The following is a 16,858-nucleotide window of genomic DNA, read 5'->3' on the forward strand; positions in this document are numbered from 1 at the left end:
TTAACAAGGCATTTACCTATTACCCAGTGTTAATGTCATCTGACTGAAAATGGTAATGAGCACTTAAAAAATTCCAATCCATAAATTATCAGAGGCCCCTAAGAAATAGGAGAGTAACACCCACAGGATTCCCTTCCCCCATCTCCTAAGAATATTTCAAATATTTCCTGACATATTTCTTAAAACCAGCATTTTTGGCAGATGTCCTAGTGTTGTACATGTACGGTGGTGAACAGAGTTATTTAGAAATTTACTTTTAATTATCAGACAAATCAACAACTGCAATACTATACCAGCAGAACGACTCTAAATTAAGAAACAGTGACCACTTTACTAGAGTGGGCTTTAACAGAGCAGAGGACTCAGCAAAGAAGTGACTGTGGAAATATTTGGGAAGTTGAAGGATAACAAAATGTTATGTCTTGTCATTCTTCTTTTTAGCCATTTGCTTCCTACCCCACTTTTGAAACAAAAAGCAAGACAAAACGCAAGGGCGGGGCTACAGAGAGAAACAAACCTACTGACTCTTTTGCTCTCTTTCCATGTATCTTAGCCCATTTCTGTCCAGAGCAGAGGCCCTGTTCCTTGTGGCAGCAGGACACTCCTGATGGTCTTTGGAAAACGAGACCATTACAGTAATCCTTGTCCGGCCAGTGAAAACCTCTTAGTACCTTCCAGTCAAAGTACCTTTCCAGTTCCCCTCCCACCTTCAGCTGTCTGTGCTTATGGATCTCTCATTTCCAGTTTTGTGGAAACTTGTTTTTGGTTGTTCTTCTGCTTTAATCCCACTTTTGTGAAGCCCTTCACATACCGAGCTTTGTACCACTGGCCAGGCCCACACAGCGAAGCAGGTGAAATGACTTGCAGGATAGAGACTTCAGTAATTCCTCACTGCTTTCTTCCCCTCTGCATGTGCCTGTTCCACCTCTGAGTGCACGAGGACGTTAAACAAGTAATTCTGGGAGAACATGAACTGAAGAACCCTGGTTTCCCACAGACCTATACTGAGGCTGGTAATGAGCTGTAATTGAAACTTTTCTCATTACCAAGACGTTTATATGGTCTCTCAACCATGTGAATCACTGTTTAATAAGAGGCAAGTTCATGTTATGGCCTTTGGGACATTTACAGGATCTCTCAGCACTACCCAGCTGCCTATTTTCATGAAATAACTTAATTATATTTGAGATAGATTTGGGTGAAACTGCCCAACAGCTTCAAAAGTTATTGGAGAAGTAAAGGAGACACAGCCAAGCATGATCACATAAAGGCCTGTTTCCATAGGAACCTAGAGGGAAAACAGCAGTACAATTTGTGAAAAATTTCATTGCGGAGTCACTTTAATTGAAATTTAAAAAATATCTGACCAGCTTTAAACCACGTGCCGTAACACACGCTACATTTCTCCCACCTTCCCCCATTCAGTACCCTGTCTGCAGACCCCTGCCTTCACGTACCCTGCTCTCCTACATCCTGCAGGCACAAAAACTATGCTTCTTAGAAGTCAGGAGGTTGCTCTGCCTGTATTTTGTCAATCTCCCCTTCAGATGGAAACTATTTTTTTAGGCAAGGCAAGCTTCTCAGAAAGACACGCCAACTGCTACACTCCGCTGCTCGCACACGTGTTAGGCATATGACAGGACTCGTTAACGGGAGAGCCCACGGGAGGAGCGGCTCACAGCATCACCTGCCGAACAACATGCGTCCCTGTGCTTGGGCAGAGCGATGCTCTGCAGGTTTGGAAATGCTGGTCTTGGGCCGCTAAGGTCACTTGGGCCCCAAGGCCAAGGAGCAGATGGCAAGCTGAGTGAGGGTGGTGAACATCTGGCGGGTGACAGTAAGTAGATTTCGTAGACCAAACTGCCACCCTCTCTTTGTTACACCCTCTTCACGTGCAACGCCCATCTGAGGGATTTGCTCCTGTCTCCCGTGGCCACAGCAACCAGCATTTAAAATTATATCCGTGTACAACTCAATATAATTGAATTTGTGTTTGTATTGTGCGGGACCTCCGAACGGAGGGAAACCACTCTGCAAACGGTCGTAATGTCGAGCTCCTCGAAGTGAACGGCTGCCATTTGTTTTCCTGCCACAGCTCGAAGCCCCTCTGTCGCTGGGCCCCTCCCCGCCATGAGCAGAGCCCCTGGACCTCTGCATCCCTCCTCCTCTCCACCTCGGGTGGACTTCCCAAACTCCAGCAGCCCACCGACGCGGCTGCCAGCCGGCACCGGCTCAGGGCGCTGCCGGCTGAGCCCGCCGCGGCGGGGGGGAGGCCGGCCGGCAGCCGCCCGAGGCAGCCGGCGAGAGGCGGCGGCCGGGGCTCCCCGTGCCATCTTGCCCCCGGGCGCCCCCTCTCGGCCGGGGCCGGGCGGCGGGATGTGGGGCCCGGGTCGGGGTCGCCGGTCTCCCCGGCGGGCGCGCTGCCCGCCCCCCCCGCCCGCGCCGCCCTCCGCCTTCTGCCGGCCGTGCCAGGCAGCCTCTCTCTCGGCCTTCACTACCGGGTCAGGCGAGGCGGGAGCGGCGAGGCAGCGCCCGCCTCGCTCCGGCACCGACAGCCCTCCTCCTCCTCCCCCCTGCCGCGGCCGTCCCCTCCCTCCGCCTCCCTCCCTCCCCGCTGCCAGTTTCTCTACAACTAGTACATCCACGCGCAGGCAGGGTCCCGGCCGCCGCGGCTGCCATGGATATCAGCTAAAGCCGGGCGGAGAGGGCAGAGAGGCGCTCCCCGACCCAGCTCCCGAGCCCCGCGGGGCCGCCGCGCCCGCCCTCCCGCCGGCCGGCAGCAGCGGCGGCCGCTCCCCGAGCCTGCCCCGCAGGAGCCTGGCTGCCCTGGGGAGGGGGGGCAGAGAGGGAGAGGGAAGGAGCACGGAACACAGGGAGGGCGTCGGGCAGAGCATCCCCACGGCAATGTCCAAGGGCTTGAAGAAGAAAAGCCACTGGACGAGCCGAGTCCACGAGATCGTGATCGTGAGGAACCCGGAGGGGCAGCTGGGCTTCGAGCTGAAGGGGGGCGCCGAGAACGGGCAGTTCCCCTACCTGGGGGAGGTGAAGCCCGGCAAGGTGGCCTATGAGGGCGGCAGCAAGTTAGTGCCGGAGGAGCTGCTGCTGGAGGTGAACGAGACCCCCGTGGCCGGGCTCACCATCAGGGATGTGCTGGCCGTCATCAAGCACTGCAAGGACCCCATCCGGCTCAAGTGCGTCAAGCAAGGTAAGGCGGGGACGGGCCCCCCCGGCGCCCCCCGCCCCGGGGGCCGGGGGGAGCGGGGGGGAGCAACTTTGTTGCTACAGTTCGACTTTCCCCCTCCCCGCCGGCGGGGGGGAGGATGCGAGCGGCGCCGCGCCGTGCCCGCAGCCGGGCGAATTAAATGTGCGTCAGTGACAGCGCTTCGCCATGCCGCGGGAGGGGACGGGGGGGGCGGCGGCGCCGCCGCGCAGCACCCCCGGTGGGGCAGCCCCCCCGGTGGGGCAGCCACTTCCCTGCGGCTCCCGGCCGCCGCGCCCCGCTGGTTGCCGCCGCTGCTGCTGGCGGTGGGGCCGGTGGGGCCGGCGAGGCCGGGGAGCGGGCGGGTAGGGCTGCGGAGCGCGGCTTGCCCGTGGCTCGGACCCGCTCCGGGCGCCTGGCTCGGGAGCAGGGGCTTGCCGCTGCGCCGGGTCCCTGGCGGCATGAAGGGCGGCTCCAGCAGCTCCCGAGTCTCATTAGTGGAAAAGTCATTCATTTGATCCCCGGTGAAAACGGTCGCCTGATCCGGGGGAACGGGGAGCTCGGACAGAGTGGGAGGGAGAGGCAGGAAGAAACTTTTGGGAGACCACGGTCTACTTTTGCCTCGCCTCTGTTTCTCTTACTTATTTCTGAAGTACTGTAATAGGTTAACGCATTTCCAGGAAAGTCAGTGGAGAAGAGGCGCCACAGACGCTGCTTACATCCTCGTTTCTGTCCTCCTCAAACCGTGCAGAGCCGGGCTGGCGGCCGCTGGGCGCTGCTGAGGACGCTCCTGCCCCGGCAGCACCGCCGAAGCGCCGGAGCGGAGCTGCGCCGGAGCGGAGCTGCGCGGGCAGCCGCGGCTGCCGCTGCTGCGGGACGGGGCTGGCGCAGCGGCCGGGCGTGCGCTCCGGCGTACGGCTGTGGGCCGGCCGTGGGAGCCCCGGGGGCAGGTGCGGCCGGAGCGTTTGATGCCGTGGCTCGGGGACGGCTGTGCCGCGTAGCCGTCGCCAGCAGCCTTTGCTCGGAGGGCATGCAGGAGGGGTCCTCTGACGCTGGGTATGATTTTGTAGTTTAACTTCCTCGCTGTAGTCGGCGGCTCATGGTTTAAAGGGGCGTTTGTGATCCTTCTGAATGCCTGAAAGATAGACCAATTGTAAGTTTATCCGAACGCGGCAGGGTCGGTAGAAAGAATTTGACTTTTACCCAGGCCTTCAGCATGTACTCTGTGACATACTCAGCTATATACATAAGGTCAAACCTCTAAATAAAGATATGATCTGGGATTTTTCTATTTGTCCTTTTGGGCAAGTTGTGCAGTGTGTTGTAGATCATGTCTTGATAGGCAGGCAATGCAGGGAGACACAATAGTTTATGTGGTAAGTGAAGATTAGAAAGGAGGATAATGGATTCTGTCCTGCAGTTTAATGCCATCTCTGGGCACCTGAACTCCAGAAACCTGCTCTGTAGTTTCCTCTTGTTATCAATAATTGTAGTGTGAGTGGTCTTACTGTGACAGGATTCAAAAATAAGCAGCGGTGGAAGTATCAAGAAGGTAAGGGTACCTTGTCTGCTAAGGTATTTGAATTCTTACTTTTTTCTTTGCAGTAATATTGCATCTGTTTGTTGTAATAGATGCATTACAGTAATGCCAGTTTAAGGTTATGTTCATTTACTATGTGAAACAGTCTCCATCCCACCTCTTAACTGTTTTTCTAATATTTCTCTTTAAGTCAAAGCAGTCACCAGTGATTCATTAATGTGTGCACCCTTAATAAAGATACCTGTCATACATGAATTAGGGACATTAGTCAGGCTTTTAGCCCGTGGAATACTGCAAGTTTCTTGAATGAGACAGAGGATGAATTCTGAATTCTGCCTAGGTTTTTTTTTATGTATGTATCTCTGAGGAGTTTCACTTCAGTATGTTAACCCACAGCACTTTTGATGTGAGTCCTCAAAGCACTGGCCAGATGACAGTGTGTTTGGAAGTGACAGTTCTGCATAGATTCTTGGACTGAGAGAGACTTCCTGGCTGGAATGATCTTTCTTGTGCTCCAGCATCCTTTACTTCGCCAAAGGGAGAGGCCTTCTGGATCCAACTTCCTATTTTTTAAAAAAAAGGTCAATGTTTTGTGTATTTTACCACCTGACTCCCCCTTCAGTGTAATTCCATGTAATCTCTGCACCCCTTGTTTACAAAGCACAGACAGCAGGCATCTGTGTTACTCGCAGTAACAAATTACTATTCCCCAGCAGTACTCTGCAGCAGTGTGTAGGAGTGAAAAAGCTGGGCAATAAAATCTCTATATGTTTTTGTAACTTTTGTTCTCCTTTTAATTATAAAACACCTTTAGTGTGCTGGAACAAGGTTAATGACTCCATTATCATTGTTTCCGCATAATTTATCAATGATATCTCTGTAAATTAGAATAGCATGACCTTGAGTGCACCATGTGACTGTAGCTGCTTCTTCAGTGCTGCCTGGGAATGAAGTCAGAGAGAGAAATGTGGAGGTAGGACACGACTATTTATAATGTGATGCTTAAGACACTGTGAGTATTTCTCTTGTTTGAAAGTTTTGATAATTCAGCAGTGAAAATTCACTTGTAGATGAAATCAGGGAATGGCTAATTCAGTTTACAGGAATTAGCTTAGCTGTTTTGAAGTACGGAAAATAAAGGTGCTTTCATAATTTTTCATTATGTTGTGTTTGATTAAACACCCCCCCCTTCAAAATAATGAAATACTTCATCTTTTATCACATTACGAGGTGAAATGCTTCTTTAAAAAAAGACGGATGGAATATTGCTGTTTTATGTGAGCTGAACATCTTGAGCTAAAAATATTAACTTAGAAAAAACAATCATATAATGTAGGAGTTGCTGTATATCATCAGGAGGAGTAAACATCATGAGAAACTAATTAGCAGTTCCATGATATGATCCGACATAGAACTCTCCTAAGTATGACATCCAATAAATAAGGGTTTAATGCAGAAAATTATTGCCTGTTTTTTGCACGGGGAGAAAAGATTGTAAGAACCATTATTATTACTATTTTTAAAATCTTAATTGTAAAAGTTTGCAGAGAAGTATTCCTTAGAGACTATTTCCTGTTTGGGAGTGGGGGGTTTTTTGTTCGCTTTTCTGTGAGCCGCTTACTGTGCTACTGTTGGCAGAGTCAACGGAGTCTTAAAACACATGGGGTGATATCTTGGCCCAGATGAAGTCAATGGCAAAGCTGTCCTTGACATCAAATAAAGAAGGCAGGATTTCCTCTGTAAAGTCCTGTGCTTTTTTGGGTATAGACCCTTTCAATGGGAGAATTTTGTACAGCAGTCAAATTAGTCAGGCATATTTGCAAATGTTACGCATTCTGACCTGCTCTCTCTGGTGAAGAGAAAAGCCTTGCTGTTTCTGAAAGAAATACTGGTGAATTTCAAATGCGATTGTTTTTACATGCAGAACAGTTTAAATTAATTACTGTCTTCTTCCCACAGATGCACAGATGCATAGTTGTAAAAGTAGCAACGTGTTAAGGAGAGGCATCCTAATTTGGATAAGTAATCACACGGGGAAGAGTCATGTGAGGAGCAATGTTGTCTCCAGTTCCACTCTCTGTTCATCACTGCTGTCTCTAATCCACAGTATCTTTCTCCAGTAATTCCCATCAGTAGGCAACACAGGTCCATGATGTGCACAGAATCCAATCCAGTTTTGGTTTTCAGTTTGAAGGGTTGCAGGAACAGCCCACTCAGTTGTACTGCATAAACCAGGATCTTTATTCTTTGCATAGAGTTATAAACTTCCACAGATGCCCTCAGCAGAATCACAATGAACAGTCTGAAAATGTGGATTTCAGAATTCAGGAGCCTTGCAGCAGATTTTGTCCTGGAGCTGCTGCCTGACACATCTGTCCTCAAGGAAAATGGTTTGGACATGCTGTGTAACCAGGTTGACTCTTGAGTAACTGAGCAATTTAATGTACTTTTAGCTGTATTTATGGTGTGGCCAGTATGAAATATGAATAACATTGATACTTTATGTTGACACTTTCTAATGTCTCTGATTTGACTCTAAATCGTCATACTTTAAGTGTCAGCACATAATGCTTTAGCTCCTTATGCAAAAAGGCATTTAGTACACATAATGTAAGGAGGGACTTCAAACCGGTTTTATTTTCTCAGTCCAATCATTTACCTAACAGTAAGCGTACGGTAAAATGTTTTGCTGACTACAGATGGACTTGGGCATATTTGCAAGTGCTTTCCCAGTCAGGAGAAGATTTGGAGCCTCGTTAGGATGGATACCAAGAGTGGCTGTGTTTGGGCAGGCTGCAGGTCCGCATCCTCCACATCCTGTCCCTGGCAGTGCCAACAGTGGTTTCTCAGTGAAGAGTAAAAGGACAGGACAGTGCTGACCCAGCACCCAGTGATTTGTGGTTTGTGGCTCCGGGATTTAGTAGCCTTGTAGTGTGGTGTTTTTTTGTTTTTTTTTTTTCCTTAACAAGTTCATCCATGAGTCTTGCCATTAAAACCTGGCTTGCAGTTAACTTTATTTTTTTCTTTAAAAGTCTGTGACAAGGCTTTCAACAGAGAAATACGGGAATGTTTTGGTTTCCCAAAGTTGTTCCCTGCACATGTAAATACCATGTCAACTAGTTAAAATATTACTATATTCCTACAGACTTTTTCATACATATGTTCCTATGTATAGTTATGTTTTTAAGCAATTTCTTTGGTTATTTAAGTACATCACTAATTGTCTTCTATGTTCACTGATATGCTCCATGCATACAGATTGTCTTTTTGTGTTTTTTTTTTTTCCTTCCTGGTTATCCATATATACTATCTTCCAAGATGTGAATGTTGGATAAAATTTTGTTCACTAATAGAAAGAACAGTGTTTGACAACAGAAAGCTGCATGATTTTCCTGAATTAAAAAAAAAAATAATCACAATGGTCTTGGCAAAAACCAAACACAAAGAACTATGAAAACCTGTGCGGTTGCACTTCTGGTATATAATGCAAAGATAGTCTTTGAAAATAAACTGCACTTCAGACCTACTCCTTTTTCCTAACTTGTGCTCCTTAGGATTTTACTAACTCTGGAAATTAAATTCAGAGTTCTCTTTTTACCATTATTCTGTGTCATTCTTATGCTTGTCCATCTTAATTTAAAGACCATTGAAGCTGACTTCTGACTCATGTAGCCAGTGATTTATTCTTCAGCTTCTCCAGAGAGATGGTGATGTTTCATGTCGGGAACTCTGTGTGTTCACTGGCAGTAGAATTATATTCATCAGTCTTTTTCCTTCTCTGAGATTTACAAATGTGCCATTAAAGGACGGGGCCATGACTTTGTTAGCGCATCATTTTCTTGAAGAAATTAAATAATTGAGAGTGCTCTGCTTAGTTCTGTTGAGTCACGTGATAAAGTTCATCTCACACTAACACTTGTCCATCTATTGATACTGTTGACATCAAAGTAGAGTACTGGTATGATGGTGTAGAATTGCATCTGACTTATTTTATGCATCCTATAACCTCACCTGCATTAATTCAGCATTTCATGAAAGGTATGGATTCTGAGCTTTTGCTTTCAGTGTTCATGATCTCCTTGCTCCTTATAGATGAGGAGCTCCTTTCATGACGTGAAAGAGTTGATAAATTATTCATTTACTTTTTTTGTTTGCAAGAAGTGGTGTATACATGGAAAAAGTGCTCTTTTGGAAGGGATTTATGTGAGGATGTGGTCATAACTGTGATTTAGAAAGGGTGGTGGAGAGGAAAGTGCTGCAGTATTTGTAGAAGCAGATGTTTCTTGTTCTTCTCTTCCTCATAGTGGTATAAACAAATTAAAAAAAAGGGAAACTTTTTTTTGCTGGAGAGCATCAAGGCAGGGGTCGAAGAACATAGTGCTATTGATTGACTGTGTTAACATTTTGGAAGTTTTTTTTTTTCCTTCCATACATACAATATGTGTTTATAAATATATATGTACATAGACATCTGGGTTTTTTGGTTTTTTTTGAGAGCTGTGGGTAGGACTTTCTATCTGTAGGTTGAGAGCGTGTAAGACTTTGTGTAGTATTGCTACACAATAATATACAATGCTATTTATAACCTACAGTACTAATCTATAATATTTTTCATGTTTTGATGCATATAAATATATTCGATAGATGCATATATATATATATATGATAGTTACAGTGAACCCGTTCACTCTGGTGGCCAAGCAATGTGCGGTATGCCACAATATTCTGCAGTAGGAAATAAAATTGATCATAAACTTTAGAATAAGGTTGACTAGAAGCCTACCCAAACAGGTGCAGTCTATAGCGCAGAGTCTGAAGATGCTGATTTCAGTAGCAAAGTGCCTATGCTTTTCTTTGTGGCTGAATGTCATTGCAATGCTGGCCTTAACTGAATTTTCTAAAATCACAGGAGCTGTGATCCTAACAGTATCTCTTCAGCACACCTAATTTGTTACAAATCAGCTTTCTTTCAACCTCATGGAAATCTGTCCAGTGAGAAGGTGTAATAGTTTTGCTGGCCATTTGTATGGCTTTTCCACTTTTGGCTGAAGCTACCGCAATGAAAAGTGGAACGGCAGACAGAAGCAAGACAAAAGGAAGAGAGTGAAGGGCTCTAACAGAAATGAACTTTGTCTTAACTGGACAAAAATCCTCATTGGTAATTGATAATCTCTAAAACAGTACTTATGATTTTAATGTTCTTTTAACATTAGCGTAAAAAGTCTAATTTATTCAAACCTCCTGTCCATAATTTGGACTCTTCACTAGAAGCTGAGTTGGCAGAAGGCTGTTGTTTGTATGTATCTGCCATGTATTTACCCTTTTTACAGTGTGTAAACGAACCCAGAAAGGCATTATTTCAAAACTCTCAGTCAGCACATGCCGATTGCTAGGATCCAGACAGCTTAATCAAAAGGTACGTTGCCGTCAACACAGCACTTCAGGTGTCTTCTCATTCATAAATAGGTTATGATTAGTAATATATGAATAATGCTGCTTCACTCTGCGTATCAGCTTCAGATGTTTCTCCCAGATGTCTTTGACTATTTCCACAATTCATGAACTGAAGATGGAGGAAAGTAAGTCAAGGAACAAAATGGAGAAAGTAAAATGTGGGCGAGAAAGTCCCAGGAAAAAATTCAGAGATTATTAAACTAAAATATTGCTGGTTTTAGAAATCACATGTTCTGTCATATTCAAGAGAGACTGTGCAGCCCTGGGGGGAATCTCCAGCACAGGGAACGTGCATTTCTTAGGTCTGTCTTAGTTCCTCAGAGTATGTTGAAATCTCATGCTGGGCTAAAGCTGGCCCTCTAAAATACCCACAATTGACTCATTCCAATGAAAAAAATGTATTCCTTCTCCTTTAGCTGAACCCACAAGTTGTTCTTCATGCATGTGTATTTCTGTCTGAAGTTCTCACCAAAGCAGGGAGAAACAGTGGTGCCCCCTGAGAAATGGGGGAGAAACACATATTTGTGTTGGATGATGTGTGTTTGTGTAGGATGACTTTCGTATGTGTGTGACAGTCCTACAAAACCGGAGATTTGCCAGATGGTGTTGAGTTGCCATCACGGCAGAACTGCATGCTGAGTCCCTCAATGCTGAGGTGGCACCTTGACCTCCCTGGCTCACTTTCTGCATCCTCCTTCTGCGGTACCAAAACAGTTGTGGTGTCACTGACCTTCAGAAGTAGTGCTGGCTCACAAACACTAAGTAACTTCTACACCTTTCTTTTCAGACCTCTGACCTTGGGAAGCAAGTTCAGGTGTTCAAGACCATGTGAAAATGGAAGAAAAAACCAAGCATGCATGTGTTTTATGGTTTGCAGACAAAACAGAGTGGCTATGTCCACTATCAGAAAAAAATCCATAGGTGAAATAATGGCTCTTTACACATTTCTAGATCACGTTTTTCTGAATCATCCTTGGTTCAGATCTGTATATCAAGGAGCTCCCCCATATACCTTTTCTTTCTTACAAACCATGGAGCCTTACCTACCTACCTCCTTTCTTGCCTGCTCCACAGCTTTTCTGCTGCTGAAGCATCTTTGTTCAGGGCTTCCTGTGTCCCTCAAATTCACCTTGACCCTTTCCAGTAGTGCATCTTTCAGGTCTGGCATTAGCACCAACTAGTTCATTGTGCCAGTAAGATATTTCTACCCTCTGTGCTCAAATTTACTTCAGAAAGCATGCAGAAGCTTGTTTTGACCCAGAATTTTGGCATTCCATGATTCCAGATCATTCCTGTTCTGATGGGGGAATGCCTGGTATAACAATCTCCCATTGTCCCTGGTCTGGGAGATACGTGACACAGCCTTGACAACATATGGTAGTCTCTGTAGCCAGTGATGGCAGCCATTTCATTGAATTATCCAGAATTATTAAATTGCTTAGAGTCCCCAGATTATCACACTGGGGACTAGGGTTTTCCTCTGGAAGTCTGTTAGGTCAGACACTGAGGACAAAATTGAGATCACACACTATCAGCAGAGTCATAGTGAGTTTGTTAGGTTGGTTGTTTTTAAAAATGCAAAAATAGAAGAAATATTGTGTCCTTAGCATGCAGAAAAAAAAGAAAAAAAACGCTAGAAATAGATTTTATAGTTATGAGTAGTGCTGATAGATTTGCTATGAATAGCAGAATAACTGGAAAATAATAGTAGGAATATAATGAGCAAAATTTTCTACACGGTGTACTAGCAAGTAAATTGTGTAGCTGCGTTAATGTAACATTAGTATTCCAGAGTGGAGATCCTTCCTGGAAGCAGGTACCAGTCGAGTTTTATAACTTACCTATTTAATCTCGGTAACTTCATATCTCACATTGTCCTTGCATTTGTCAAAATGAAACGTGGAATATGATTTGTTAAATTACATGGTTTATGGTGTTGTTTTTTTAATAATAAAAAAAATCTTCCAGCTTTGTTTCCTTCATGGCAATCATGAATTCATCTGCATATTTCTGATAAAATATATCCATTTCATAAAGCCACGCTTAACTTGTGCTACAGAAGCTGAATGGAAATGAAATGAGGGCATCAGGCTCATTGCAGGACATCTGTTTCACATGTAAGTTCTTACAACACACACAGTTTTTTGTTTGCTTGATTTTAAACTCGGATTGAAAACTGAAGAACTATTTGTACCTATTTGTACCCTGTATGAGTTATGCTGAATAGTTTCTAACATGTTGCATTCACATGGCTTGTTCTTTAACTAGTACAAAATGAAATGACTGTTAAGTTTCTGTTACTTCCTTACTAAGTCCTTCGTTGTACTAAATCTGCATTAATAAATGTCACGTAAGACTCTCTTACACTTCCAAAATGGTACATTAGTATAAACAACGATTAATCCCATTGTATTTTAGTTCTCTGTCCTTACACAAGAGCAGCATTTTCTATTTCGAAGCGTTGCGGAGTCCTGTTGCGAAGTCAATCAGGTAGTAGCGCGCCGGCACGCAGTCCTCCTGGAGCGGGGAAGGCAGCAGCTGCTAAGCTCTTGGGGCAGGTTGGGGCGGGAGGTGAACACCTTTTCAGTTTAAGCTGTCACGTGTTTTGGTTAGGTAAAGTGTAATTACCCCCCCAAATTTCCTGCACCGCCGCTACACTATTCTTTTGCAAAACTCCCCTTGAAGCTGAGTTCCGCGAGGATGCCTACGCTGCGCTTGACAGTATTAGGCGGTGTGCTGCGACTCCTGTTCGTTCTGTTGACAGTGACTGTTTTTGCTGGTATTTCTGAGTTCTCTCTCCGTTTGGGTTTGTTACATCTGCCGTTGTGTCACGCGTAAAGTCTGAAACCTTTTGGTGAGAGGAACTGCCTTTTTGTTACAGCAACTAGCATGACAATTTCAAGTTGAGAGTCTGTAGTTTCTATGGCAATGTAAGGAAGTATTCACATTAAATTCAGAGTTAGCCATAGTGACTTTCTCGGTAATAGTTATTGGAAATACTCTGTATTGTTTTAACATAGGATCTGTAACTCAAATTGACACTATTTCAGTCTTGATGATAGAAGCTGTAAAGTGGATAAAAGTTGAGCAATATGATTTAAGAGAAAATGCCTAGTTAGGACTAATGTGGAGCTTCTGCTATTGTCAATGTCTACTACATTGACAACTGGTCTGTTGTCTCATGGTCTTTCCACTGCAGCTACTGCTAGTGAAGCCTGTTCAAAAAACCTTAGCTATATTCTACACAGAGACTAAATTTCCCAAATTATTTAGTTTTTTGTTTTGTCTGCTCCATTTACTTGTGGAAGAACATTTCCGCCCTGTAAACCTATAGAAGAATTACTGGAATTTCTGATAAGCCAGTAAAAAGGGCTTTTTCAACACTCTTATCTGGTAATTTTGCAGTAAAAATAGCACAAAACATTTCAGGAAAAGAATGCATCGTAGCACTGGCGGTTTTTTTGGGGAAAATAAAGTAAAATCAAGATGTTGGGTTTTCTTAATTAAAAGTCAGTAATTGAAATATTAACTAAAAGGTCTTCTGGATTCATATTTATGTTGAGTTTTTATGTTACGCCTGCGGTACTTATGTACTGAAATACTCTTCAGAACAGATGAACCCATAAAGTTTAAAACTGTCTCTTTTAAATATGTGTGAAATATCGTAGGGGTTTGTGTACAGTTAATCTGACTTGCAGAAGTGTAACAGCTGCTTTGCCTTGATAAGGATTCATGTCTGTGTATGTTTTTTAAGGGTAATAAAATTAATGTTTCTGAATGTAAAAGTTGGAGAAACTGAAGATTTTTTTATTGCATACCTGAGAAAGCACCTCTTGCATATGACCAGAGCAGTACCAGTTTCTCTTAGGAAATGTAGCAGATCCAGCTGAGATCCAATAGTGTTCTTTTGGGTCAATATTAAGTAGATTTCTAGTAAGTAGTAAGCACCTTTCTCACCAAGTGCTGTAGGAACTGGGTGCAGTGAGCTGCAGAATTCCTTCCTCCGTATCTGCCAGCTAGTGAGGAGGATGCTGCTGGGAAAGAGATTGGCAGCTGAGACATTAAAACAGAAGTCTTCACATGTATCCCTCTAGACATTTATATTACTCTTGTTATTAAACTATCTGAACAGCTTCCAGATTCTAAAAATCCTTTACAAAAAGCTTATTCAGACTCCCCCAACAGGGAGTTACCCTTGGTGTCCTCACCAACCTCTGTGAATTTCAGTGTGGGGAGGGAAGCTGGGGCTGCGTAAAACTTCCTCACATCTTTGGTCTCCAGATCTAGGCTATGAGATACTGTTCTTAAAAACTTTTGGGAAATTTCCCGAGTTTCACAATCGTAAAGATTGTATTTTCATCATGTGTGCTGTCTTCTTATGGTTTTTTTAATGTTATTTAAAGCCTGTCTCGCTTTTTAGAAAGAAAGGATCTATCTAAATATGTATGGTTTACCGATAGAACTGGCACTGCATTTCTTCAATGCAATTGCCTAGTTTTTTCTTTTTATTCTTTAAAAAATTAATCTCTTAAAACATGAATGTTACTGTTAGTCTATCAAGACAACTGAAATCAGATCCCATGGAGAGTGGCGGTGGGAAACAGTCGCTGCCCCAAAGGGTTTATAAAGGCTAATTAGACACAGTGGGTAGGTAGGAAGGGACAGAACCGCGTGGTGGTGAAATCACTGGCCAGAAATCTCGGATCAATCAATAGCAGAGTGAAGAACCCTGCAATGTAATTTAGAAGTCTATGCAAGCGGTACTGCATCCAAGTAAAGGCAGACGAAGTGCAAAAACACCTCCACTCCTGTTCAACGAGGATTTCTATTGATCGCTAGAGTAAAATATTTTTGTAGGTTTTTATTTTAAATTCCGTGACAAATCCCATGTAAAGCAGAAACTTTGTCAATAACAAAGAAGCATAAGCATGCAAAGGTCTGTACAGAGGAGAGAGTGTGATGGACTCTTATCTCCTAAAACAAAATGTGTTTCAGAAATATATTGGAAGTGGTACAGTGTAGGAAAACAAAGTAATACACATTTATATATTTTAATGAAATATTTACGTTTGTTTGGTGTGCTAATTGGATATGTAGGCACATCAACCACACTGCATGAGACATTCATTAAAATTCTTCTGGCCTGTTAAATATGCTGGCTGATGAGTGGAAAATTATAAATAATTTACATGGGGTTTTTTGGGGGTGTTTATTTTTTTCCCCTTTTTCTTTTTGTTTTAAAAAACTCCTAATTTTTTTTTGAAATATGAGAAGTCCTAAAAATGTTACTACAGGCCAAGTTTGGTTTGCCAAGGGACACGTACAAAATACTAATTAAAAACCCAGTGGGAGCCTCTCACTTTTCACAATGCTGGGGAACTTCAGATTGGCTTCGCTGGATGGTGGCTTCTTTCAGAGCCCCGAGGTTGCCATCTTTTGACCCAAACTGGGTGGGGTTACTGGCAGAATCCTAGATTTAGCCCAACTTGGAAAAAGTTAGTGCTGGGGTTTAGAGTTGTCAGATGACATCCCTCCAAATTTCCAAGGAATCGTGGAGAAGTGGGACTGTCCTGATGTTACGGGGACACCTGGTAATCGTAGGCCGGGCTCCGTTACGGCATTTCAGTCGCAGTGACCCCAAAGGTGGTACTTCCTGGCTCTGTGCTTCCGCCCCTCTGTGGAGAGCTGTTGGTCTCTCTTTGTGCTTTCACCTCCTTCTCTTTGGCATCGCTTTCTCATTTCTCACTGGAAGCTCTCCCCTTACCCCCCTTGGAGGCATGAAGGAAAGGGTGGGGAGACTCCGTAGCACTTACCTGGTGTGAGGAATGTCTACCGGAGCTGCTGGAGTACGTTTCACTGTGAGGATCCCCTAGAAGGTCTCCATGTCCTCCTCTTCCAGTGCTTGGGGCCTGTGCCAAGGTAGAGAGATGATCGGTGAGAGATCAGAGTAGGATTTTGCTCTGTACAAGCAACGAGACTTGGGTCTTGCCAAACCCACCCTCCTTTTTCAGGAGAAAAGAGTTGCATAACGTTAAGGATGACATTCAGCTGAGGCTCTGCAATCCTTTTTTTAATCCCCTTTTAATGTACCACAATATCAGGTCCTTTAAAACTGGCACAAGGCAGTGCAGCACCTTATGGACACCTGAACTGATGAAAAAAACTCGTGTCTCCTTTTGACAACCGCGTTGTTGTCTGTACAGCACCCTCCATTTTGTAGTTAGTCTGATAGGACTTTGGTCCTGGAGCTGATCATGAACACACTGTTGCCCTGCCTTTGCGTTATTAATTCATCAAGGCTTTTTACAGGTGCAGCCATTTGTAGGGCTAAGGCCAAAGGAAACCTTGAAAAGCTGATGTCTCCAGCCTGAAGAAGGGCAGCTGGTTCACAGTGCATGGCGGTACTTTGCAACAATTTGGTGCAGAAAATGTGTAACGTTCTGTGCAGCCAGTATCGCCAGGGAGGAGGTGAGATGAGCTGGACTTCAGCTCAGGCACCGGAGCTAACCGTCCATAGTGCTGTGAAGAAAAGGTCCAAGCTGTACTTGATGGAATAGCACTGGGATCATTCCCGTCCCAGGACCATCAACAGCTCTTCGCTTTCCTGAATTCACCAGCGATCGGGCTGTGCAGGCATGCTGGGTGTCCTTGTAGCAGGAGATGGA

At 44.5% G+C, this 16,858-nt stretch overlaps 1 protein-coding gene across 2 annotated transcripts in view; it reads left to right on the forward strand.

Moving 5' to 3' along the window:
* Window positions 1-2,904: 2,904 nt before the first annotated feature.
* MAGI2 (membrane associated guanylate kinase, WW and PDZ domain containing 2) overlaps window positions 2,905-16,858 on the forward strand; it is a gene marked incomplete at both ends in the record, with an annotated part of 789,860 nt that continues 775,906 nt past the window's right edge. For both annotated transcript variants that reach the window (XM_082004503.1, XM_082004504.1), the window contains one exon: window positions 2,905-3,205. In XM_082004503.1, the coding sequence (XP_081860629.1) occupies window positions 2,905-3,205 (301 nt within the window). The remainder of the gene's footprint in view (window positions 3,206-16,858) is intronic.

Source organism: Phaethon aethereus (assembly GCF_964289735.1).
Source record: "Phaethon aethereus genome assembly, chromosome: 1".
Lineage (NCBI taxonomy): Eukaryota > Metazoa > Chordata > Aves > Phaethontiformes > Phaethontidae > Phaethon > Phaethon aethereus.